Raw genomic sequence first — 26047 nt, 5'->3', positions numbered from 1 at the left:
TCAAACAATCCTCCGGTCATGCTGTGCACCTGCCAGACCTCCGCTGCCGGACCGGACTGTTGAAAGAAAACACGGGGCAACTTTGGCGGTGGGGGGGGGGAAGAAGTTGCCATCAGATCGGCTGCTGACGCGGGGGTGGGGAGGCAAACTAAATCCCCCCCATCGTGTAGAATCCTATATTTTTTTTTCTTCACATTTTCATCCTCGATAGGAAGGCGAAACGGCGACTTCAGTTGATTATCTGTCTTTCCTCTGCTATCCAATGGATATTCACTGCAAAGCAGACCCCTTCACGGCGATGCACCGTAAGTAGCACAACCCCAGTTTTCTACGACGCTGCAGTTTTTGCATGCAATAATAAATATGAAGGCACGCGGCGAAGGCGGCGTCGTGCTTGGGCCACTTTTACGCGCAAAAAAAAAAAAAAAACACGAAAACCTCGAACAGACAGATTTAATCTAATATGAAATACAAAAAAAACGTGCTTAAATGCTGCTTAAATATGAAAACCGAGCGATCTGGTGGAACTCAGCAGCCATGTGCAGAAATTAAAACTTGTAAACAAAGACGGTGCGTTCTGGCAGGTGCTCTGTAATTTACACGTGTGTCATCCCGCAGCAGCTTCCCGCGCAGCACGCACGCCTGTTCGGGCCCTAAAAAGCCAGGACACATTATTTACACATCTATTATTCAAATCATCCAACAAAACAACAAGATCTTCGAGTGCAAGGGAAGTCCACACGCAATTCGGCGAACGTGCGTGAATAATTAATCGCGCCTTCGTTTACAAAATAATCAGTAATACGAGTGATCAGAGCTCCTTCAATTATTTAAAATTACCATGCAGGGAAATTGAGGAGTTTGTAACTTAATAACACGAGCCGTGGAGCTGTTGGAGAAACATCACGTTTGTTTTGGATTCTGAGAAACTTTATTGTGCTGGTGGCTCCATAAATTCACACTCCACAGTTAATTTTAGGATATAATAAAACATTAAAATATTTGGAATAGAGAATCATTACAAACATGATGGTCGTTTTTTTTTTCCAGGTGACTTTCAAGGAGAAAACAGCAACTAATGCTAATTAAATATATTTCTTGATACACTGAAAAATACACGAATGTAGAAAATAAATATGTCTGTGCTTAAGGTTCGAATGTAAAGCAGTATTTCATTTTTTGCATTAAAAAATCTTAAGATATTTTAATTAAATGTATTTTTCATTTCACGTTAATATCCAGCACAAATTGTTTAGTTTTTGAATAAAAAAGCACAGACAGAAAAGTCTATCATTCAGAAGTATTTATTTTCATGTACAATTCTTATTTTGGTTTTTTATGAAAACAAGGAAAGAAATAAAATCAAAATGTGGAGAAAAAATAATTGTGCACTTGTGATCAGGTGCTTTGTTGTGTTCTGATCACACTTATTTCCGTGACCATGTTACTCACAAGCCATTTGTTGGCTGTCTAATCATTTGGGTTAATGACTGGAATTATTTTTTTAATGTATTTCTTATGATGTGTTCCTGGAAACACGGAATAAATAGTGAGAGGCTCAAAAATGTAAATAATTTTCACCAAAACACAAAAAATAAAGAAATTTACGATTTTTGGGAATAATTTTCAAATATTTTTGTGTAGGAATATTAATACATTACATTTTTTTCTCAAAATACCAATTTATTATTTAAATAATGAGTAAATGAGCAGAAGAAAGTGATCTCACATGTCCCAATTCAAGCTGTGCTCAGAAATTGTTCTTTTATGATTTAAAAAAAAAAAAAAAAGAGTGAAAGCAGGAGAAATGATTCTCCTGCAGCTCCCTCCCTCTCCTACGACCTTATGTAATGTTAGGTCTGTGTGTGCTGCTGTTGTATCCCACGTAGGGCACGGAGGTGTGAACCAGCTCGGCGGGGTGTTTGTGAACGGCAGACCCCTCCCGGACGTGGTGAGGCAGAGGATCGTGGAGCTGGCCCACCAGGGCGTCCGGCCCTGCGACATCTCCAGACAGCTCCGGGTCAGCCACGGCTGCGTCAGCAAGATCCTGGGCAGGTATGGCGCACACACCTCTCCGGCGAGGCGTTGAGAGAAAAATCCTAATTTCTATAGTGTTGATTATTTTAGTAATTCTTTAGATATTGGTTGCTCTAATATTAATTTCCTAAATTAGATAAAGTGTGTTAAAAGAAGAATTTGTGTTTACGCACAAATGCGTAATATATTTAAAACTCTCATTGATGTTTGCTTGGAAAAGTTATACATGAAAAAAAAAAAGTTAACCCCCTCAAGTGATGTTGACCACGATCCCAAAGCGTGTTACTATTGAATATTACACGCTGTCATTGTTTCATTTAAAGATATAATTTTTGCAGATACTACGAAACTGGCAGCATCAAACCAGGGGTGATCGGTGGCTCCAAACCCAAAGTGGCCACGCCAAAGGTGGTGGAAAAAATCGCGGACTACAAGAGACAAAACCCAACCATGTTTGCCTGGGAGATCAGGGACAGACTCCTGGCGGAGGGCATCTGCGACAACGACACGGTTCCCAGCGTCTCGTCCATTAACAGGTAGGAAAACGATGTGCAAAAAAGACGCGCAATTTTGTGGAATCCGTTTGTTTCTTTGTGTGGGGTTAGTTTAGTTAAACGGCGGCTTGCCCGGATGTAAACACGGTAATGAAGAGGGCCGGCAGGGCGCAAATTGAAAATCATTCATCACATTGTATCCGTGCTGTGGCGCGCCACCCATCCACCCATCCACCCACCACAACCGAATACTGTTTGAGCAACTTTGCGCAGGCCGGCAGCACGCCGCGGCTGCCTGCGGTCTCTGAGGTGCAATTCAATCTTTCAGGCCAAACTCCCTCAACAATCAGCAGTACATCCAGGACTGAGTGAATCTGTCGAGATGAAAACCGATCAATATTCGGTGACCAGATCCCGTGGCGCTATAAAGCAGGCCAATTTTCTTGAGCACATCTAATGTGCTGGAGGAGCAGCACAGAGAGGACCACGCTGGCTCCTCCTGCAACATGTTACTGGAGCCTAAAAATGCAATCGGGCCACAACTGATAATTTAGGAGTGCATGTAACCTGTAAATGTTATTTAAATTATCCCTGATGTTTATGGTGGAAATTAGCTGTTACTACAGTGGAAAACTCATTTTTTTCCAATAATTGTGACATCAAAACGTCTCTTTCAGCATCATTACATTTTTTAATGCAAAAGTTTTCAGTTTTCCCTTTAGAGAAATTTTGCTAACAATGGCACAGCTTAAGAATGGCAGCTCCAGGATGATCCAGGACGCCCTCCGCTTCCACCTCACCCCCCACACCACCAGAGATCCCTGGTGATGAACTTTGGTTAAGAGGCACTGTTCCATAGAGCCAGCATCAGCATTACATTTTAATGAGCTGATGGGAGAGCATGGACAGCTCCACACAAGACATCTTTTAAATAGAGAAAAGGCTGAAGAAAATTCATTTCATGCTTCGTGGCTGCTTAAAAAGCCCCATTTAAGGAGGCTCAGACACATGTATGTGATAAATTCAAAATGTACATTAATATCATTAAAAGAGCCTTATAAAGTTTTTCAATTCCAATTAAGGCTTTCTATTTTGGAAGGAAGCTGCGTGGGGGAGCCTTATGTGTCTTTGTTTATGTGGGAAATTAAATTGTGAATACAAAGAGCTGTAATTCTATCAGCCAAATATGAGAGCTACTTTGAATTTCTATTATGGCTTAATGCTGAATATTTTCCCTTTTTTTTTTTTTAGCAGAAGAAATGTAAGAGTTCAGCACATGCGCACATACACAGACACACACACAGACACACACACACACACACACACACACACACACACACAATGGAGCATTCACAGAAATGCAGCCACACAAGCGTTTGTTTTGACTTTGCTCTGCCTAAATATTTCAATAAGTTTGAATTTCTAAAGGCACAGAGCACTAAAATCAATAAAAATCTCCTTCACGGTTCAATCTTTGGCACGCTCATTTGCAGATACTACTGCAAGTTCTTAAAAAATCAGTACAAACAGTGATTTTTGTGTGTGTGTGTGTGTGTGTGTGTGTGTGTGTGTGAAATGAGCGACAAAGGAAAGTTTTCTTCAAGGTGCTTAAACAGGGTTTTCCCAGTAAAGACCTGGAGAAAAAAAAAAAAAAAAAAGAAAAGGAAACGCTGGAGTCAAAGTCTTTTCCAGCTGGATGGTTCTGACTGGGGCCAGTTGTGGGTTTGTGTGCCAGACAGTCTGACCTCAGGACTGTTGACAAAAGAGGATGCTCAATTTAAACACCTTTCCCCCTGCATGCATTATTAAATGCTACAGAGACAGTGTTGTTGTTCGCGTCAGGGCCACCACAACCAACAAGTAACGCTACCTTGCTGCCAGACATAAAAAAAAAAAAAAAAAAAAAAGGTCCTCAATGGCGCTCGATATTATTGATTCAGAAGTAAAGCAATTTTAATATCTCTTCAGGGGATTTTCAGCAACAGCCAGGTCATTAATTCATTCTCCCAAATTGCTTATTCAATATCAGGAACATGGATACCAAATAAAGTCTTTGGATTTATGCAGCACACACAAGTCACGGGGTCGAATAACTGTTATGGGGAGAAGTGAAAAAAATTAAAACATCAATATGCGCTCTCTGGAAAAGCTTGTTGTCAGGTAGCTTTGCCTCCGAGGGGCGTTTTCTTCTGTTGTTGTTTATTTGTGACAGTGCTGGATTTATTTCTGCAAAGCCTTCTGGCTCCTACAGTAACTTCCACAACCAAAACGCCTGATGTGTTTTTTCCTGTGACAGTGTTGAGAGAAATCAAATAAGAGGAGGATCTTTGGTCCATCATTGCAATCTGAGTGTGTGAATATTGTAGATACAATAAAATAAGCTGACTGAGAGGGCAAAGGTTTGAGTTTTGAAAGGAAAAGAAAAACGGTTGCACAGTGCAGGACTGGATTCCTTTTCATGTGCTCTTAAATAGCGCTTGTGGCATACATGATGAATAGTTTTAAAGTTTACAAATTATTGTGACAGCTCCCTTTCTCCCCAAGTGCCATTCAGATTAAAGGAATCTAATGCTGGCGTAAGCTTGTGCAAGGCAATAAGGAACTATTGCTTTCCTGTCACATATAATTTATAGCTTTCTATTTGCATCTGTTTGCCCGTGTGACTAATCCCCAACTTTTTCTCCCCAAGCCCCGATCAATATAACCTCATCCGCACCGGCACATGGGGGCCGCCGGTTCTACAGAGATGTTTGATCTGGGAAGCGGAGAGGTGCTATAGGGCTGAGATCGGCCCCGGTGAAACCCCTGTCCACAGCAGGGGGGAGAGGCGGGGGGGGCGGAGGTGGGGGGGAGCTGATTAGTGTGGGCCAGGTAGAGGCAGTGAAGCTGATCATTGAGGTGAATTGATGTGATTTCATGCTTTGTTTGCAAGATCACTCAGACCAAAAGTGCAATGAAGACTTTTTTTTTTTTTTTTTTTTTTTTTTTCCCCAGACCTCACCTTTAAGGTAGAACCACTGACCAAATCCCTCCTCACCTATGAGTTACATCTGATATCTTAATCCCGCGGTATCTCTATCGAGGCTGCTGTGACAACTCAAATTAAGGGCAGTTTTGGAAGTCTTCGGGCGGGGAAGCGGATCATAGAAAAGCGCCGTGTGACACTTGCTCCCTCTTTGTTCCTCAGGATCATCCGAACAAAAGTCCAACAGCCTTTCCACCCGTCTCCGGATGGGACATCTTTGTCAACGCCAGGCCATACGATCGGTACTCACAACGTCAACACCAGAACAATACAAGCATGCTGTGACTGTACAATGTATGCTGATTTTTTTTTGTGTCCATATCCTTTTTCCTAGTACCAAGCACAGCTTCTCCACCTGTAACCAGCGCCTCCAATGACCCGGCAGGATCCTACTCTATCAATGGGATTCTGGGTATTCCACGATCCAACGGAGAGAAAAGGAAAAGAGATGAAGGTAAGAGACTTTCCTTTTTTAAGAAAGAAAAAAGAGAACATATCTAAAGAGCTAAAAGTAAAAAAAAAAAAAAAAGTCCTTTGCAGCTTTCTGCTATAAAACCCTCTTTGCTGAACTTGCAATTACAGCATTAAAACCTGCTTCAGTTCCAGTAGATGACCCTTATAAAACACCTAAGTCTGAACTCTGTTACACTGCTGTGTCAACCTGCCAAGGAGTCTTTTGATTTGAAGACACAACCTCCGCTGTTGTCTCCTGCAATTAATCTTTATGGAAGTGATTAAAGGGCTTTAGATAATTACATGTCAAGATGATGTAGCCAACCACCCAGGTCAGTCAAGAAAGGCGCTATAGCTCTGTGGAGGGCTTTCCTTTTTTTCCTTTTTTTTTTTTTTTTTACCCCCCAACAAAAGTGGCTCCACTTTTGCTGCTGAAGTCGTAGGTTAGTGGATGTAAGGGGGCCTGAGGCGATATAGATTATTGGTTCTGTAAGCAATAGGCTTCCTTAATGTCACTACATAAGAAGCTGATGAGAATAGCTAAACAGATGCACTGGTGCTACAAGACGTGTGCGGGTATGGAGGGATGATGTGGCTGCTGGAAAGGGGCAGTTATCTCAAACAGGGTGGGGAATGAGTGCCTTATTTCTGCAGTGCTTTGGAATGAGAGCTAATCAGAGCACGGCAGCAGTTTACATAGCGTCTTCTTTGTTCTGGCGTTTGTTGAGAAGCGCCGGGGTTTGCGGGATATTGAGTGGAATTGATGTTTTATGTGCGAGCGGGGAGGGAGGGATGACTAATGACCTGTCAGAGGTAGATTTCCTGGCAAAGATATAAAAACCAGCATGACGTGGACATGGCAAATGACATAATCAAGTCTTTCCCTGTAAGAGATGCAATCGCGGAGGCATAATGCAAACGTCTGGTATTTTCAAGGGTTCATTTTCAGCCGTTGGAGGACCTCTCATATTAGCCAGGGTGTAATGTCTAGTCACTGAATGATAGAATGCACACATTTCTATGCAGATTGCTACTGAAGGGCAAAGAGGTATTAAAGGGCACGGAGAGGAAAAAGGTATGTGTGTGTGAGAAGGAGAGCCGGCCTGTTTTGTGGAGGTCCTCCAAGTGACAGCGCCATGTTTCTATGGCTATTCAGTCTCAAATGATTCCCCTGATGTGCTGCCATTTCTGTGATTTAGGTGTTCGGCCAGCATTACGATGAAAGACTAGAAAGCTGCGTGTGTGTACGTGCGCATGTGTGTGTGTGTGTGTCAGGGTAGGACCTGTACTGAGAGTGACGAGGGGGCGGGGTGGGGTGGGGGTGGGCCTCTGGTTCTTATATACTCTCTCAGCGGCCAGCTGGTGCCTACCTGGAACCACGGGGTCATGGATACTTTATCTTTCCAAAACATAAACCTCAGGCCTTGGCCGCACACATACGGCTGCAAAAGCAATGTCTTGCCTCAAGACACAGTTTGTAAGAATAGTATATTACATACGATGCTGCCCTGTAGACACAATTGTCCTGTTGCTGTCTTCTCTTAAAGTGCACTTTACCAAACAAAAACACCAGAATTTAGGGATTTTGCTCCTGGTAACTTGAAGCATCCTCTAAAATGGGGTCTCAGCTACAACCATGTTATGGTCTTTTCATGTCGAGGAATGCAGTTTTTTGTCATAATTAAAAAATAAGTCATTATTTGAATTGGAGTCGTGATAATTAAGCTCCACATCAGGTCACTGCTTTATATTGAGATGTAGTTTTGGGAGTATATTTCTCATCAAACACTGTAGAAGCCATCCACCCTTTTGATTAATTGAGTTCATTAATTTAATTTGGCCATAGAAAGATGCTTTTGTACAGTAATTATCACATTCTATGAATGTAAGCCCACTGATTTTTTCTAATTCAATAAGACCCCACTTGACCTCAGTATTTGTACAATCCCGGCTATGAAGCCAAACTGGATTTTTCTTGCGGCTTTTTCCAGCGCTTCGTTGGCGTTTCTGCCTTCTGAGTGGATTTTTCTTCACGTTGTTTGCCATTCAGACATATTTTGCCTTGCTCAGTAGGCTGTAGTCTATAGTCGGTTAATGCTTGGATTAAATTTCCTCACAGCACAGTAGCTTTCCTGAGCCCTATTTAACTTGGTAAGCCTCATGATTATTATGGCACAAGCAGTCATTATCAAGGGTTGAAAACATGAACAAAAATGAGAGCGGGAAAGGAGGGGAAGGGTTAGAGGAGGGGAAGCAATGTGTGCGACACAAGCCCCGCTGAAATGGATTGGCTGCGTAGCCCAGAGTATTTGTTTTAGGCTGTAGCTGTGGCGCTCTGCCAAGCAGGCAGACAGCTCCTAAGTTTCCAAGTCAGCGGTGCCCTTAAAAAAGGGTCCCCCATTACGGGAGGGATGTAGAGATAATGTAGTGTGACACACGTTATGTACACGGGGTCTCGGCGAGAGGAGCTTCAGGGACACAGGTGTCATAAGAGCCATTAATCTGCTATTGTCACGTGTTATTGCAAATTAAAAGTAGCATGTTACACTTGGCAGCCATTGTTGCAGACGGACAAAGTGTGAGAGGGAGGGGGGGGGAGCGAGGGGAGGGGAGGGGGGGGGGGGGGGGGCAGAGCGAGACCCCTGGAGATGGCAGTCTTTGGTGACCACGGCTGTCCGCGCGTTTTTTTACAAATTGACATATATTAGAATTTGCAATTCTGCAGAGAAAAGCTATTACCTCGCAGATTAACGTCCAAGTGCCCCCGCCACCAGCCCGTTTCACCCCTGCGTCCCGGCTCCACCGCCCGCACTGCTTCTGACACCGAGGGCCTCAGACCAGACAAAGGAAAAGCTTCAGCTGCTTCTTCAACATGAAAAAAAAAAAAAAAAAAAAAACCCCACCGTATCCAGATCTTCAATGACAAATTTGCTTCCGTGTATGTTTCTGCTTGAGCTGTCGGTAACAGAATGAATGAGCTGAATTGACCTGAGCAGACAGTTTGGGTCACTGTTGATAACATGCAGTGTCCATGAAGTGTGTCTGCTCTTTTAAAGTCATATCACACGTCCTTTTAGAGCAACTCACAAATTGCACAATCAGACCAGTTGATGATTCTTATTTTCAGCCTTTCATAAAGCTTTCTTGCTTTTTTTTTTTTTTTTTTTTTTTCCTGTGCGTATGTGTCAGGCTTTCTTTTTGATTTATGAGAGAAATACCAAGAGAGAAATTTCATGATAAGATGATCATCATATATTTCAAAAGCCAACAACAATAGCCAGTGGCAGTCAGAATGGATGTGATTCTGTGCTTCAGTAGCTGTTGAATTAATTATTTCTCGTCTCTGAGTGTCATGAGGACTGAACCGACGCGTGTGGATGGAGATGAGTGATGAAGCGGGCCGCCGTCACACCCTGCTCTGTGTATCAGCATCTGTTTTGGGGGAGAGGAAGAATCAACACAGGAACTCGGAGAGCAGCAAAATGTCAGTACCTAAGTGCGAGTTCCAAATTAGATTAATAAAGCCTTAAAAGCCTGGAAACATCCCGACAAATGAATGGCCAATTGCACCTCTGCCAACCCTATATATCGGAAGACTGATCATATTTTTGCACGACGTTTCTTGTTTTTTTCCATAAATTGTTAGATATACATTTAGATTTGTTGTTTTCCTGCTCATGCTTGGTCACATTCACCCATTCATGGCTGCCATTCAGTGCTCACATATCATTGGTAAACCTGGGATTCAATTTTTTGTTTGACACCTATAAAAAAAAAATGTAAAAAAATCTGGTATATTTTGATTATGCAATCAACAAACTTGTTAATAATTTGGGTAATCGATATTTTCAGTCAATCTCCTCGGCAATTTATCGTCCGTTCCTGTTCAACACATATATTTGCTGATGCAGAACAGGCACATTACACCCCAAAGACAGTATTTCATTTATGTTTACATAATCAAAACATTCAATTAAAAAACCAAAATACAGCTGAGTTCATCCAATTTGATGCAAATGAGTTTTAATTTGATTTCATTTAGCCAAGAATTGAATCAGGCGGGAAATTATGGAGGTGTGTTATTGGGAAATACATAACAATGTGATGAGGGAACGAGAGTGTATGTATGTTGACATGTTATTTAAACAAGGACCCAGACTGGGTGGGAGTCCGGGGCGGGTGGGAAGTGTGTGTGGGGGGGCTTTCATGAGCAACTCAAACTTATTTCTTTTTTTAAATTCTTTTTCATTTCATGCGGGCTTTTCAAAAAGTCAGTCATCATTTTCCCAGTATGCTTCATTCATGACAATTATTGTGTTTTTATTTGGACGACAGTCACTCAGACTCACGCCAATCCCGGAGTTGCGTTGGTTAAAGCACCCCCGCCTGGGGTCGTGACCTCTGGGTGCCAAACCCGCAGAGAGGAGTCTGCTTTATAGAGCTGGTTATCTGATCTGATGGAGGCTGCTCCCTCGTTACCAGAGTGTTAATACAGAGTGATGTCAAGATGAATACACTCGGTGCCAGCCGTGATCAATAAACCACCGCGGAGCAGGACAAGCATGTAACGCACCAACAAAGCCACAGTGGTCAAAGATTATCGCCACTGCTGCATAATGAGCAGTTTAGGATGGGTCCGAATATTGGGCTCGACTTCCTTTAGTGGCGATAAGCGCTTTAACACTTTCAGATATTTGAATTAGATTAAATCAAAATGTGGCTGTGATTTGCTCAGATTTTACGTATGAAAGACATCTTGAAGCTGTGAAACTGAAGGAATTAAACTTTTTGGGTTTTTAACCTAAATCTAAGCAAGAATTTTGATGAATCCGTGGTGAGGAGGGACAGCGGTGGGAGGAAAAGTGTGTAGGTCGACCCAGGATGGTTTGCCTTGTGTGTGGGAAGTGTATTCCTCAGTGGTGAATGACAAATATGGTGTGGTGGTGGGGGGGGGGAGTGTATTGATCAGGTGTTGTGGCTCGGGTTGGGCTGATGGAGAGTAATTAATGACTCTATTTGCTTTGGTAGCAAAGTGAACAATTGAGTTTGATGAAGTGACATGTGGCAGCAGGAGCAGGTGGGGGCTCTCACTGTGCGTGCTGAATGTTCACCTGGATGTGTCAAACTGTTGCTGTGGGAAAACATATTAACCCGTAATTCATACTCGTTTTCTGTTTTAGCAATATGGAGATCATTGGGGCATTTTAACTTGAAATAGAGCCTGGTTCACTGTAGAGCTACAGCTTTGCCAGGAAATTGTGGCTTTATATTCAACATGTAAACATGGGAAATGGTTTCACTTTTTTCATCTAACTCACATGTGACAATCACGCCGATATTGACCAGATTTCCTCATTTAATGCCGTCATTAATATCATAGCTGTGAATCGTCACTGGAGTGTAAATAAAACAATTAGCTATTCCAGGCACTTGCAGAAATGAGTGATGTTGTGATTCTTTTTGCTTGGTCAGTTGTTAACATAATTAATGACACTTTCAGGCTGAAATGACATACACTGATCTGTCTTTCCTTTTTTTGGAATGATAGCCTCCAGACTTGTTTTCCCTTGTGTGTAGACAACTGAAGCTCCATTGTGTATCTATCTGTCTGTCTATCTGTAGGTCTCAGAAATGTAAAATTTGTCATTCTTTCCAGCACTTTGTTTGTAAACCCCTATTTATTTGTACATGATATCAGCATAATTTCAGGTTTTTACACTCACACACGCACACACACACACCTGCTCACACACTCTTTCCTTCAGCTCCTCTTTGGCGAGCCGGGTTCATCCTCTGGCCTCAGCCTGTGAAAAAAGGTCAAGCAGCAGAATAGAATGGCAATAACCCTCCCAAATGGTACTATCACACAGACATGATTGATCAATTGAATTCCATGGCAGAGAAAAATGTGGGATTAAGTAGAGTATTATACGCACAATGAGTTGAGGCATGATGTTCATTTCAAGTTCATTTCAGCTCCCTCTTGCCACCAGATCAGGCAATCAATAGCGGCCTTGCATATCATATATCACCACTCTCCCACTGAGGGGAGAACATAATCTGCCGCAAATTTAGAATGACAGATTTGTAAGGGAGCTGAAGCTTTCTGGGATCCGGGGAGGAGACCTACAGACACAGCCACTGCAGGCAGGAGAGGTGGAGTAATGGAGAGGGGCTGAGGAGCCGAGGGAGGGAGGGAGGGAGGGAGGGAGGGAGAGGGGGAGATAGCGGTGGAAGGATGGACTGTAAAGGTGTTAAAGCGTTGCACACAAGTAACAACACAAAAAGCTAAGACATCCTTCTCCCAACAGTCGAGTAATCAGGTCAGGAGTCGGGAGAAAATTCCCGTGTTTGGAGAGCAGGATGATTGAACTAGACTGTACAATTTTATTCAGCCTCTTGTCCTCCGTCGCTGCCTCCAAATGGAACCGCGGAGAATGAAAGCAGTATTGAATTGTAAAAAAGGGAAATTGTGGGGGTTTTTAAAAAAAAAAAAAAAAAAAAAAAAAAACCTGCTCTGTGAACATCAGTAGGGCTTTTTGGGGTTGAAGAGAGAAAAAAAAATCCTCTGGGTGGAATGAATAGGCGCTGTAATGGACTAGCCGCTGCTTTCATTAGTACACACGCTCGCCACAACATGTATATATTTGCAAGTGACGGTAATCCATCAATTACCAGAGGGCTTTCAGATCATGATGGTGTTAATACTGTTGTGGGGGAGGAGGGGCGTGGGGGAAAAGCTGTGTGATGTAGCCACCGGCTCGCTACAGCCATAAGGTGCAGAAAAACTGCACTCCATCCTTTCTGTCCTCCTCAGGTCCCCCACAGTGGTGGTGCAGGGAGGAAAAAAAAAAAAAAAAAAAACATGAGGAGAATATAAAGTGCATAGCTTGAAGTAAAGGCCAGCTTCCCAGGGCAAGTGTCTCGAATGTTGCTCTTTCTTCTTGTAGATGGTTCAGATGGTTCTGGCCCAAACAGTGATTCTCAGGGTAGTGTGGAGAGTTTACGGAAACACCTGAGGGCAGATGCCTTCACCCAGCAGCAGCTGGAGGCGCTGGACCGGGTCTTTGAGCGCCCTTCGTACCCTGACGTCTTCCCCACATCGGAGCACATTAAACCAGAACAGGTTAGTAGCATCACAACGCTCCACCTCTGCTTTTTCATTGTCTTCACGCGCCACATCGAAATGTGAGCAGGCGGCTCAAAAGCAAGCACGAAAGAAAAAAAAAAACCCTTTGTCACAAATATTCCCAAACCATATACGGAAACAGAAGCTAATTAAACACACGTCTGAGATGGCCAGGCACTGGATTACAGTCCCAGCATGTATAATGCTGCAGGGATCACGAGGAAAACTCCCACACGGTATTGATTTTGTGATGAAAAACACATTCACTTGTACCCCCTGTAATTGAGAATAACAGTAAAGCAACATGAAATTAATCGATACCTAGATTTTTCTTCATTTTGCCCATGTTATCCAACCGCCTCTTCTCACTTCGCCATTGTTGTTCGTTTTCCTTCTTTCGCGTCTTCAGAAGTTGGGTTTTTTTGTTGCAGCCTGCATTCCGTGAAATAGATGCATCACAAACACCCTCCATCCACTCTGACTCCTGATACTGAAACCGCGCTAACCATCCATCCTCATTTCAAAAATTAAGAGGCATTTGGGGAAAACAGCCACCCCCACGCCAGAACGACAGCCAGAAACCACCGCTTATTAAAAGCTCTCAGCTTATTACAATGGATAACCTTTATTTACTTTCATTATACTATTAAACAACAAGAGACTATTAATTTCTCCCACCAAACTACAAGTCGGACCCATAAAGCAAAAGCAGTCACCTAATTGAGTTCATTTTAATTTCTCTCCAATCGGGGCGAATTACGCAGGTGATAAATCAGTGGGACAGGCCTCACCTCCAGAAGAGGGCCTAATTTGCAGCTAATTACAAAACTGATTTCTACTGGAAGATCAATACCAAAACGAATTGGAAATGACTTGCAATCACAAAGAGCGTCAGGGAGAGTATTAAAAGGCAGGGGGAAAGGGGTTAGAATAAAAAAAAAAAAAAAAAAAAACGAGGGGGGGAGAGCAAGTAAGAAAAAAAGAAAGGAGGCCAGAAACAGTCCAGAAAATTCACCTTTAATTTAATGCAATATTAATCAGAGAACTTTCCCTTTCATAGCTGCTTTATGTTTTTTTGGTTTCTTTTTTCTGAGGGAAATTGTGGCCCTATTAGCCAGTGTCTGGGTGCTGTAGCGAGGCATTAAAAACCCATTCTGGAGATGCAAAACTCAATGGATTCACCCCTCCCACACTTCTGCTAGCCATTTGGTCATCCCTTTCAGACCTATCTTTTCAGCTTTCCCCCTCCTGCCCTTTATCTGCATGATAAAACGTCTGTTTGGCGTCTGAAGCCTGCGAGAATAGAGGAAAACATCCGACATTGTGCCAGTGAACAGTTGTAGCAGACAATTAGAGTTTATCTGCGATAGTGGCAGACAAGAGTGGGGTCACAGGCGTCCCCCTGTGGGAGCGCGGCCCACTGAGCCACTCACATCCACCGACAAACATTGTCAACACTCAGACTCCGGAAGTCTCATCTCATTAAAAAAAAAAACCCTGCTAACATCTGCCGGCAGTGTCTTCACGCATACAAACAAAAGTGAACATGATAATGAGAAAGGAAGTTGAAGGAAAACTATTTTATACATATTTGGGATTTTTTTTTAAATGGTGATTTAGTTTGAACTAAATACAAAAATAAAAGTTATGTTTAATCTGCATTTTCAAAGATGCACCTGCAGAATTTTAAGAAATTTAATTGTCGTTACATGTTTGAGGATATCCAGAGCAGTGTCACACACTCACCTGATTTGACCGATACTGAGGTTGGCTCAGAGCAAGCTATCTAAAAACCACTCTCATAAATACATGCTCTCAGCTACAATACAGGCTATATAATCCAAAAAAGACAGGCCAAATATATTTTCACATCATCAAGAGATTCACTATAACCGGAAACAGGCATCACATATCATTCCTAAATCAAACAGTCATAACATATTATTATCAGTAAATGGGTAAACTGGGGGGAAAAAAACCAGCAAAGCTGTCATTGACCTCCATTAAACTAGTTATTCTGGTACTTTTTGATTTGCAAGTGTTGACTTGAATAACCCAGTACTGCTCGGGCTAAAAAAAATCTCTTGCTCTTCTTTGTGACTCCAGTGAAGTAGTCCTTTAAGCTAACATATGAATACAAGCCAGAAGAAAAGCCTGAAAGGTTTTCGAGGTAACAAAATGTGTAAGTTGTACAAGCGATTCTATTCACAGATAAATGTTAATGAAATTTAAAGGTGGTTTAGACGTCAAATTAAAAGCAAAAGAGCGCAGAAAAAAAAAAAAAAGGTTGAATGGTGTTTCTCAAACAGGGCCACATGGTGTGTCTGTAACAAAGCAGAACTGCTTTCTCCCTTGGCTGATCAGGGGAAGGACTGCAGTCAAGCACAAAGGGCCAGCTGACGCCTTGGCTTTTCACTCATCTCAAAATCCCACTTCCTCTCAGACAATACCAAAATACATTCATGATATGCTTGAACTGCCACCCTGCAGCATGAACACACACACACACACGCACACACACACACACACCACACACACAATACTCTCATACAAATTTATACTCACACATGCCTTGTGTGCAGCGCTTAATGGAGGAGGAGAAAGGAGGATTTCCATCTAGGTATTGTTTGGTTGTGTAATGATTCAACTGTCCTTTTCCCAGGCTAATGAGTACTCGCTCCCTGCCCTGAATTCCAGCTTGGACGAAGTCAAGCCCAGTTTATCCTCTAGCGCCAACCCAGACCTGGGCCCCAGCGTGTCGCAAAGCTACCCTGTAGGTAAGATCAAGTGCCGCACATGCAGTTCACCTTTACGCTGCAGAGCCACAGCTTCAGCTGAGGGGTTTGGACCGATGTAAGAGAACGCCAGCGCTAAATATTCTTGTGCAATTGACCGAGACAAAATGAACTGTGTGACAATAAAGGCAAACCAAAAAGTTAAGTGTGAAGAAGACTTTTTTAATACCATTTCACTCTGAGCTGAAAAGGTGGTGCGGTGATTTGATGAAAGCTGAGCAGCTGTACTACGTCCGATTTTTTTTTTTTTTTTTTCTTTTTGCTGAGCAAGCAGGGTGTTAAGAGAGATTGGGAGGGGATGAGAGCTGTTCAGTCACCGCTGGACAAGGACCTTTGGGTGTCAGCACATCAGAACTATGACTGTGTATCAGAGCAAGGTCTCAGACGGAGAGAAGGGAGAAGAAGGGAAAAAAAAAAAAATAAAAACAGCCACCATGCAGGACTGACTGCTTGCTGGCTGCTGCTGTGTTGCTCCTGCGATTTGTTCACCAGGAGACAGTTTGTGTGTCTCAGAGCACGAGTAATGTGCCTCGGTAAATACGCTCTGACATTTCTGCCGCCTAACTCTAACACCATGATCATTTATTTCACCCTCCCCTCTCTCTCTCTCTCTCTACCTCTCTCTCTCTCGCTATCCGACCCCCCCCCCCCCCTCGTTGTCTCCTCTCCCTGTCACAGTTAATGACTGCCTGGCTAATTGAAATATTGTTTCGTTGTTGCAGTGTTATTACCAAGAAGAAGGTTAAGTTTACTGAAAGTTTACGATGACTGTCGGGGGCCTGAGATTAATATACAGAGCTTTTATTAAAATTCATATAATTATGCAGCAGCTATCAAAGGCAATGAGTTCTGCGTGGGGGTAGGACAGGGTGATTGAAAATTGCAGCAGCCTCCTTTTCAAATGATAGCCAAGCAGCCTTATGAGAAAAGAAAGGAGCCTTTTCTCATTAATATGTGGGAGGTAGATTTCCCCTGTAAGGCAGGCCTCCTGAGAAGAAAGGTGTGTGTTTGTCCTTTGTGCGCTGATGGCCCCTGCAGAAAGCGGGCCTGGTTCTGCAGGCGGCTTTGTTTGCACCTGGGATATTTTAGATGGTCTCCGCAGAAAGGGTCTCCTTATTGCTTTACAGGTGCAAAGAGACATGGAGAGGAAGAAAGATGGGATTGTATACATATCGCCGTGTCGGTGTTTGCACATGAGAAACACACGAATGGTGTTTGTATTAGTAAATAAGTTTTTTTTTTTTTTCCCCGTGTCCTTCTCCGGTGGAAGATCTCACTGGAGACAGAGAAATAAAGCGTGCAGAGGTCAAACTAATAGAACAAACATCGCTCTGACTTCCACTTGGTAATTACTATTTGGTTAGTGGCTCCTCTGCTTGGTTTTCCCTCACTGCCTGCCTGTCTGGATAATAGGTGATATTCAGGTGTGTGGTCTCTCTCTAATGGCTGAGTATTACAGTTTACTTGCCGGCGATAAGCTTACCAGAGGAATTTTAAGCCATGCAAAAAGTAGTAAATTATCTGCAGTATTTAGGCCCAGATCCAATTTCAAATTAATTGTGTCTTTACGAGGGGAAAGAACTGGAGATTATGTTCATCCTTAAAATGTTTTTCGAACGCCAATTAAAACGCCCGCAGTTATTGATCTTGTTGATTTTATGTCCTGGAATTTGCATAATCTATTAAAAATGAATGATTCATGAAGTGCTCATTGCCAGAGATCGGGATTCTCGGTGAACTGAAAGACTTGAGAGATAGAAATCTTTTGTGTCCCCTGCTTATCCTATTAGGGCTCAAAAGTACCTGCAAAGCAGGCTCAAATAAGAAAGGGATTTAAGGGCATTGTGCACATCATCGAAATTCAGAGGCTAGAAGCCACTTCCATTAAAACTGCTTTTTCTCTCCCTTTCCTCCACATTAATGCTGTATTACCTGCTAAATAGTCCCTCTTACCCCATAAAAACACCAAAGGGTTCCATGAATATGTGGATAGGACAATTGCATATTGTGAGGTAATTTCTATTGTTGATATGGGAAGTAATTTCTTTGATGAATTCCCTCCGAGAGATGGATTTCATCTGAGGTGCTTCGTATTCTTGTTCATTCGAACTGCTTAAAATTCAAATAGTGTGAGCCGTCGGTGAATTTCTGAAAAGCAAGAGGGAGGAGCTCAGAACTTTTTGGTGTATTTTGAGAAATAAATGGAGAGATGGCCTCGATACGGCCGATTGTCCACTATTTCTATAGACTTTCTGTATTTCCTGAAATTAGTCAGAGTCCACCTGTTTTCTTGATGGCGCCTCAGACTTGAGGGCCATCTTCGGGCGCCGTGCGGATTCCCTTGAGCATTCAGTGGGAGTTTTACACATCTATACTCAGTGACTGCATACTGAACACTCTTTACACATATTCCCCGCTGGGCCTGTTAATGAGTGCCTCCGGAGGCTCGAAGCCCCTGTGTCAACGACACCTCTCCTCCTCAAGCAGCCTCTCTCTTTTCTGTCGTCCTCTCCTGTTATTCTTATAAACAAACCTTTATCCACACACACACACAAACACACACACACTTAAGATTCAATTAAGGTGAGTGAGTGATCTCCGGGTGAACTACACACAAAGTACCGAGGCCTGCCGTTGTCCAGTGAGCAACGAGCAACGATCAGGCAGTGAACCTGCCACCGGTGATGTGTGGCCTCATGACAAACTGTCTTCCCACAGGGGGGGTGATTGGGGGGGGGGGGGGGGGGGGGGGGGGGGGGGGGGGGAGCGCAGGCGCCGAAATTAATGCTTATTTCGTCTTCACAAAAGCAAACTAACCTTTGAGCACACATTTGATAATGAATGACTTTCAGCCCCGTGTTTGGGGAATTAAAGCAATTTGGCTCTCCAAACATTCTTTACTTAGTTGTAATTAATTAGGGTGCTGAGATTTTTTGGCTTGTGATAAATTGCCCCATTCTGCATATAGCCCAGGAAATGGAGGTCAAAGATTTTTGGTTGTTGTTGTTGCAAACATGAAGGTGTCCCTGTCATGCTAAATTTAATACTCTTGCAAGCAAAAGAGTCATTCACAAACGACTTTGTTCCTGTGCCAAATAAAAAGAAGGTCACCCTGATTTTTTTCTCTTTGTCTTTTAAGAAACTGAGTCCATGTTAAAGAGGAAGTCGCGCATATTTCTGACATCGCTGTTTTGTGAAGTGTTTCTCAATTTCATATGTAGCTTTCCGTCACTGCGTGAAATTCAAATTAAATGTGCAACTGATTGATGGCATCGCTCCAGTGTTTGTGTCTTTAGGTCAAATATCTGTTAAAGTCAGATTTTTCTGCACAAATCAACAACACCAAAACAGCGTATCCCCAGCTCAGTCGTTTCCAGCCACTTCTCAAATTAAGACAGAAATCAACAGGCTTTTGTAACGGCAAACCAAAAAAAAAAAAAAAAAAAAAAAAAAAAATCTTTGAATTGATTTTCACTGGGAAAGAAAAAGAGGGCAGTAGAAAATAAATAGCTTGATTTGCTGGCGTTCAATCTAAGGGGACTGTCAGAGGGAGCAGACAATATAAAGAAGCCCATCTTTTAATGAGAATCTGGACACACATCTCTGTTGTAAAAACAACAAAGGCTAGGAAGCAGCTAATGAGGCTATCATTGCTGTACAGAGAGTTCTCCAAATCGGCGCCTCTCTGAAAGAGGGCTTTAAAGGGGACATAAAGCAACAGTCACAGAGCTGCTGGCAGCCGGTTCCAACTGCATCCTGGAATATACAAAAACAGGACGCATCCCAGGCTTTTATGACGGAGCAGCATGCATTTAGGCTGCATGAACACTGAGCGAAGAAACTCCGCAACGTGTCTCACATCGATGCTTTTTAAGTTCAGAGTGGTTGAAGTATTCCATAATCTGGTATTATCGATACCCTGATCTGACTGGATCAGTACAACAACGAATATTGACAAGATGAATGTTGATGATGTGTATAGATAGAAAATCCTCCCGTAACATCCCAGGTGTGAGTGGTTCATCAGGGTCGCAGTAAAACCCACCTCGTGAAAGCCGCGCTGCTCGCTTTGCCACATTTTTGAATAAATTAAATTAGATGTTAACTCTGCAGTGTACAGTAATGGCGGTGAACGCGTGGTTCCTTTTTACTGCACAATGTAATGAAGAGATAAGAGTATTTACTTTCATTAAACAAGCCAGACAGCTGAAGCCGCTGCAATAATAATGAAGAAAAGATAGGTTCTGTGTTTGCAGAGACAGTTAGACAATAGTTAGCAGTGTCTACACACACACACACACACACACACACACACACACACACACACACAATGGCCTCGGCCCTGCCAGACCCCCCACCTACAGTACTCCCACGGCTCCCTTTGACTTATGTGCACTGGCTTGTGGCTAACTAATTCTTATTATAAATGAAAGGTCCAACATGACCTCAGTCTTCTCTGTAAAGCTCTTTAACGCAGCAGACTTGCTGTTTCGCCGCTTTGACCGAAAGACACATCTCACCCGGCCCTCACACAATATAACCATCGGCGCTGAGATTTGTGAACAAAAGGGAGCAGTTGTTCAACACGGAACGCCATTTTTTAGTAACTTTTTTTCCTTTTTCAAACACAAATGTTTCATGCATTTCATTAAAACCATTCGTCAAACTGAGGATCTTTCTCATCTTTATCTGTTTAAAACTTTGCAGTTGTTTTATAACCTGGACTTAATCTCTCCATCAGCAAGCTTCTAACCAGCATTTAAAGTATGTACTATTTTTATGTGATTTTTTTCTTTTTAAATATTATTAAGTTGAAGCAGTGAATTAAAAAAATGTACAATAAAATAATCCTATATAAATTTCAGTAGATCTAAGGATATGTGCAAAGACTTAGTGTGATTTCAACTACAATAATTAAATACGTGAGATTATTTTACATGATGATATTTTAAAACATTTTAAGATTTTGATAGAAAAGGGAAACCTCGTGACTTTACCTAATAATAATACCGTTTGTATTATTTTACGCTTATTGTGCATTTACCTATTCAACTCCTATTATGACCAGTATTATTGCGAGTATTTTTATCATTACTGTAAATTAAATATTTCTGTCATACTCTCGTTTTCCACTGAGAAACTTCCACATCGCCGGTGCTGCTCCTCACATTCAGGCCTGGGCCTTGAGGACGTCCAGGCCTGCTCTCACAATCCTCACATCCAGATCACCTATACACACATCCACAATCGATGAACAGGGTTATTTGTGATATTACATCTATACAGACTTAATTCTGGAGTGTTTTGCTCTCCCATCAGCCATCTCTACAATGGAAGTAAGCTTTACTTTTTCCTATAAACCAAATTATGTATTTCTTTAAGATAAAGTGTTTTAGCAGTTGATTAGTTTTTTGATCGATTTAATGTTTTACATATAAAAGCAGGACAAAAATTGTAATTTCCAGTTATAAACTTAGAATAACTGAGATGTTTGAACTGAATTCTGTGAGGCCAAATGAAAAGCTATTACATTAACAACTGTATTCCTGACCAACTAAAAATGAGTTTTACTCTCGCAGCACAGTCGCAAAGTAATAAAGTGTTCTATTAGTGAAGGCCGACACTAAAAACCAACGGGAAGTGAACAGTATCCATTCATGAGTTCACTTTAATTCTGCTGCGACAATACGTTAAATCGCTTTGAATCACCATTTCTTTTTTATTTCTGCTCTTGTAAGTTAGGCTCTGTATCTCCGGACAACTGTTGTCTGGTGGCGTTATGGTGCATTTCGTCCCTCTGTTCCTCATTAAAGCTCCGTTGGGAGATAATTTTCCCTCCGAGTCCAAGTGGCCCTCACAGCTGACAATATAGTGGGGGCCTCTCTTACCCCAGATTGGGGTTACGTGCCGTCGTCCAAATGTCCCCGTGGCCAGCGAGCACAGCCCAACCGTCACTCTCAATTACAGAGCTGAATATCTGCAGCCAGACGGGCGACGCTCTGCAGAGAGGCCTGCGTGCCCTGCCTTTACAGCCGCCGCAGAAAAGAGAGAGGAGCCTTGTGGGGGTTCAGCACAGGCTGCCGTTTTTAGAGGAGTTGGAACCGATTAATGAGGAGATGCTGGAAACGGCGACTTCAGATGCTTGAAGGACAGCAGCTTTTAGGAGGTTTTCGCTTCACCTGGTGGACGTTTGAGGGACGGACTGATGGCGTCCAGAGAGTTTTCTGCACCGTTTTAACAAGCTGAACCTCAGCGTTTTGAGCTGTTGACTGACTTGGTGGTGGTGGTCATGATGAGCTGACGTCTTCAATAAATGTTGTATTTATGCAAAAACAAAGAAAGAAAAATTGGGCCATGGCCAGGATAAATAACAGCAGGAGCTTAGTTTCAAGTTTAACATGAAAAGAAAAAGCAATATCGCAACAATTAGCTATGTTCACTTATGAAACATACAATAAGTGTAAAAATAAAATTGTTTTTTCATCAGTTTCATAGTAGCAGTGAATAAATCAGCCTCAATAACATTAATGTTCTTTGTTTGTCAAAGATCTATTGATTTTAATAGGTCAATAGCATCCTGTGTGATTTATTACACACTGTGTTAAGCTTTCTGCCCGGGTTTGGGGATCTGTGTAAAAACACGAGCAGGAATTATCTTTAACACACGAAGCATTGTCTGGCTGTGGTAACCCTGTAGAAGGGAGCAGCTGAATACAGACTTTATTACTATCATATTGGTACGTTTCTTCACCTTTTTCAACTACTTTCCAGCAATATTTTTTTCAAGTAAAAAACAGAAAAATAGAGAGCTGAATGTGAAATCCTTTAAAAGAAAAAAAAAAATAGCATGGAGGTGAAACATGTTCAGCTCTGGATGGAGGATATTTTACCAGAGATGGTCATCAAGAGCTGAATCAGGTGATTAATAATGTTGAGATCGAACTAACGGGACCTTTATTCCTTTGTTTTTTTTTTTGTTCCCGCAGGTCGAGACATGGCCAACACAACCCTACCTGGGTATCCCCCTCACGTTCCCCCTACCGGCCAGGGCAGCTACCCGACCTCCACGCTCGCTGGAATGGTTCCTGGTGAGTGAGAGGCGGCGTCGGCGGCGCCTCGTGTCGTCATTAAGATCCGTTTAGCAGCTGGCCGCTGGCCTCAGAAGGAACACGTGTAGAATCTGAGACGCCGGGCGAAAAGACCTGAGAGCCAAATTATGCAGAGAGGGGATGAATATTGACCTGCAGAGTAAAAGGCACACGCACACTTATATTAGCTGTGTGTGTATGATTGGATTAGACAAGCTGAATAAGTGATCAGAGACACGGGAGAGGACACTCGCTCGCTCTTCCTTCCTGCTTTCCTCTCGGCCTTATTGGCTCATTATCTCCCTGCGTGGCCGTTCTCACCGGCCTCGATAAACACCGGCGAGAGCCCTCCCCAGCCTCCGCGCTCCACAGCACATCCCTTTCCCCTCCTCTACTTAACCTGCAGTTCAGGTTCACAGCAAACAGTTAAGGGTCAAAAGGCAGAGGCATGGGAGCCCGGTAAATATTCAAATCGCCGGCTCTCTGAGGAGGTCAGCCTCGTGTTTCAGCGCTAGGAACAGGGCCAAGATGCAGGTTTTGGTGCTGAGCTTAGTGCATTTCTCATATTCTTCATCAATCTGAAATGATTAAAACATGGATGATGCGTTCACATGCAATTTAACATCTGTTTTTTTCTTTAATTTTGAAGGGCTTCCACCATATTTTACACTCTCTTCTCAGGGAGAACATTTTTAGTTAGTTTTCATCTAATCCTACATATAGTCAGATGCACTTTTAATGAAACATTCAGGCCGTGCAGGAGAAAACAGACATTTAATGAAATTCTTAAAGGGTCAAACACTCAAATTACAAATTAGCATCTTCTCCTCTAGGTAGCATCGTCTCTGTAAATTCTTTAACTTCTCCATCTGTTGTTTTCACCTGTTTTATTTACTGCAAAGGCAAACTTAGCTTTGTAGCCAGAAACTTTAGCACAGTTAACTTTCAAAGACGTGACTGATTTACTGGCTCTTCAGACCAGGTTGTCTCTAAATCTACTTTAATTCAAAATCCTTCTCCATGTATAATTTGCTTGATGCATATTTAAAATGTTAGTATTTGTGATTAGGTTTAAAAAAAAATTCTAAATAATTCAGCTTGATCTTAAGTCATTTTTTGAATGTCTAAAAATAGATTTTCTGAATGTAAACAGACAGGATTTATATTTTGTTGAGTTTAACTCCAAATTCTGAGAGAGCCTTCGAATTTTTGCTTATGAAGCAGATAAATCCTGTGGATAGAGAAAAGTCAAGTCAAACATACTTTTACTTTCCATCCTCTCTCATGTAGCACGGAGCAGAAGATGAGGACCTTAATCCCATGGCTTTGTGGTTTTGTGTTACAACCGATTCATCCGACACACAACCGCTAAGATTTAGTGACAGGCGCAAAACACTGTTAAAGCAAAGCCATTCCTCACCAGCTTCATATAAAATCTAGCCTTTATTGTCTCGTAAAAGAAAGAAACATGTTGAACCAACGGCAGTGCTCACTGACATGCTCCAAGTTACTTCCCCTGCAGTGTAATTCTGTTGCAAGGAAGCTCGCAGTCGTGGGGCTTCGGATTGGAGACGTTAAAAATTCCACCAAGAAAAAGGCTGCAGGATTTATTGCGGCGTATCAAAAATGCATGCATGAAACTGTTTATTACCACTCTGTATTTATTAGACTGGTTTGGAATATACTGGAGGAAGAAGAATGGGTAGATATCCATAAATGGGACAGGGAAAGCCGCCTTCAGTGTCACATCCTGTATTGTTCAGTGTTGCATAACTTAAGTGAAATGAAAAAGAAATAAATTACTTGCTTGACTGGTCGCACATCGATGACTATCATTTCCACTCTCAAATTGCATCCTGTTTTGAATGACGAGAAATGACTGCATGTGAAAGGGTAATGGTTTGACGCATTGAAATGCTAATTGATTTGTTGTTTTGTTTTGCAGGGAGCGAGTTTTCGGGGAACCCCTACAGTCATCCGCAGTACACAACCTACAATGAAGCCTGGCGATTCAGCAACCCAGCATTACTAAGTGAGTGAAGAGTGAGAAACTTTAATGAGAACGATTAATTGACCATTTACTAAATCCCTCCACCCGCGAACAGGCTTTTCACTTTTTTTTCCTGGAAGCCTAGTAGTGTGAGAGGGGGCCATCAAAAGAGTAACACTTCAGGCTTTTGGAAGTCGGTGCGTCTTTCTAGGATTTTCAAACAAAGGAGAAAACAAGAGAGGAAAAAATTTGAGAAATGCTGTGGCCTCTGGGCTAATGTTTCTATAATATATGCAGAGTTTACAGAGCTGTTTACTATTTCAAAACATTTTTAAGCAATAATTGAAAATATGGGCATTTTGTCATTTTTTATTAAAAAAAATATCATACATTTGTGTTTATAAACTTCTTTTATCAGTTTTTTGCTCAGACAGTTACAATGAAGCCAAACGAGCTGTATCAGTCACATTCTTCATAAACTCTGCAGGAATAGAGAGATTTGTTTCCTCTTCCATGGCTGAGATTAAAGCCATCTCACGTAGTTCGAACAAAATGGTCAGAAATTTGAAGTTGGAGTCCAGAAAAACTATCTTTTTTGAAGATGTTAGCTACAGTCATCATCATGTCTTTTTTTACATTATTTTGCTGGTCAGTTTGCTTTTGTATGATGTTAACATTTTCTGTGAATGGCTGTTAAAAAAAAAAAGAAAAAAGAAAAGAAAAAGTTATTTGTTGTTTCAAATGGTTCGTTCTTCTGTTAACTTTCAGGTTCCCCTTATTATTATAGTGCCGCATCGAGAGGCTCCGCCCCTCCCACTGCTGCCACTGCCTATGACCGTCACTAGTTACCACGGAAACCAAATCAACCTGCAGGACCACGGCCTCAGCCTCCATATTGCCCCGGTGTGAGCGGCACGGTCCGCTGGACTCTGAGCAACTGCGCGTAAAATGTTCCCGGCTCACACGATAACAAACTCAACCGTTCTTTTTTTTTTTTGGGGACTCCGGACGACTTCCTTATTTTGGACGTTCAAGA

At 42.3% G+C, this 26047-nt stretch overlaps 1 protein-coding gene across 9 annotated transcripts; it reads left to right on the top strand.

The window, feature by feature from the left end:
• On the top strand, window positions 1-26047 carry pax2b (paired box 2b). Of its 9 annotated transcripts, none has more exons than XM_030098557.1 (10): window positions 1-305; window positions 1890-2055; window positions 2376-2573; window positions 5719-5798; window positions 5891-6010; window positions 12960-13135; window positions 15801-15915; window positions 22920-23021; window positions 24967-25053; window positions 25799-26047. In XM_030098557.1, the coding sequence occupies exons 1-10, from the start codon at window positions 263-265 to the stop codon at window positions 25918-25920; spliced, it is 1209 nt and encodes a 402-aa protein (XP_029954417.1). In that variant the 5' UTR covers window positions 1-262; the 3' UTR covers window positions 25921-26047. The 9 variants fall into 9 exon arrangements, with proteins under 9 accessions (XP_029954417.1, XP_029954415.1, XP_029954416.1 ...); XM_030098555.1 differs by having other exon boundaries at window positions 2361-2573; XM_030098556.1 differs by having other exon boundaries at window positions 1878-2055.

Source organism: Salarias fasciatus, chromosome 8 (genome assembly GCF_902148845.1).
Source record: "Salarias fasciatus chromosome 8, fSalaFa1.1, whole genome shotgun sequence".
NCBI lineage: Eukaryota > Metazoa > Chordata > Actinopteri > Blenniiformes > Blenniidae > Salarias > Salarias fasciatus.
This window is presented reverse-complemented; position numbering and strand designations above follow the sequence as displayed.

Excerpts from the sequence above, each read along its gene's own strand:
- pax2b (XM_030098554.1), top strand. The coding sequence starts at position 263 with ATGGATATTCACTGCAAAGCAGACCCCTTCACGGCGATGCACC. Across the intron at positions 13,136-15,800 it reads AGCACATTAAACCAGAACAG|GCTAATGAGTACTCGCTCCC; the intron begins GTTAGTAGCATC and ends TCCTTTTCCCAG. Across the intron at positions 23,022-24,966 it reads GCTCGCTGGAATGGTTCCTG|GGAGCGAGTTTTCGGGGAAC; the intron begins GTGAGTGAGAGG and ends TTTGTTTTGCAG.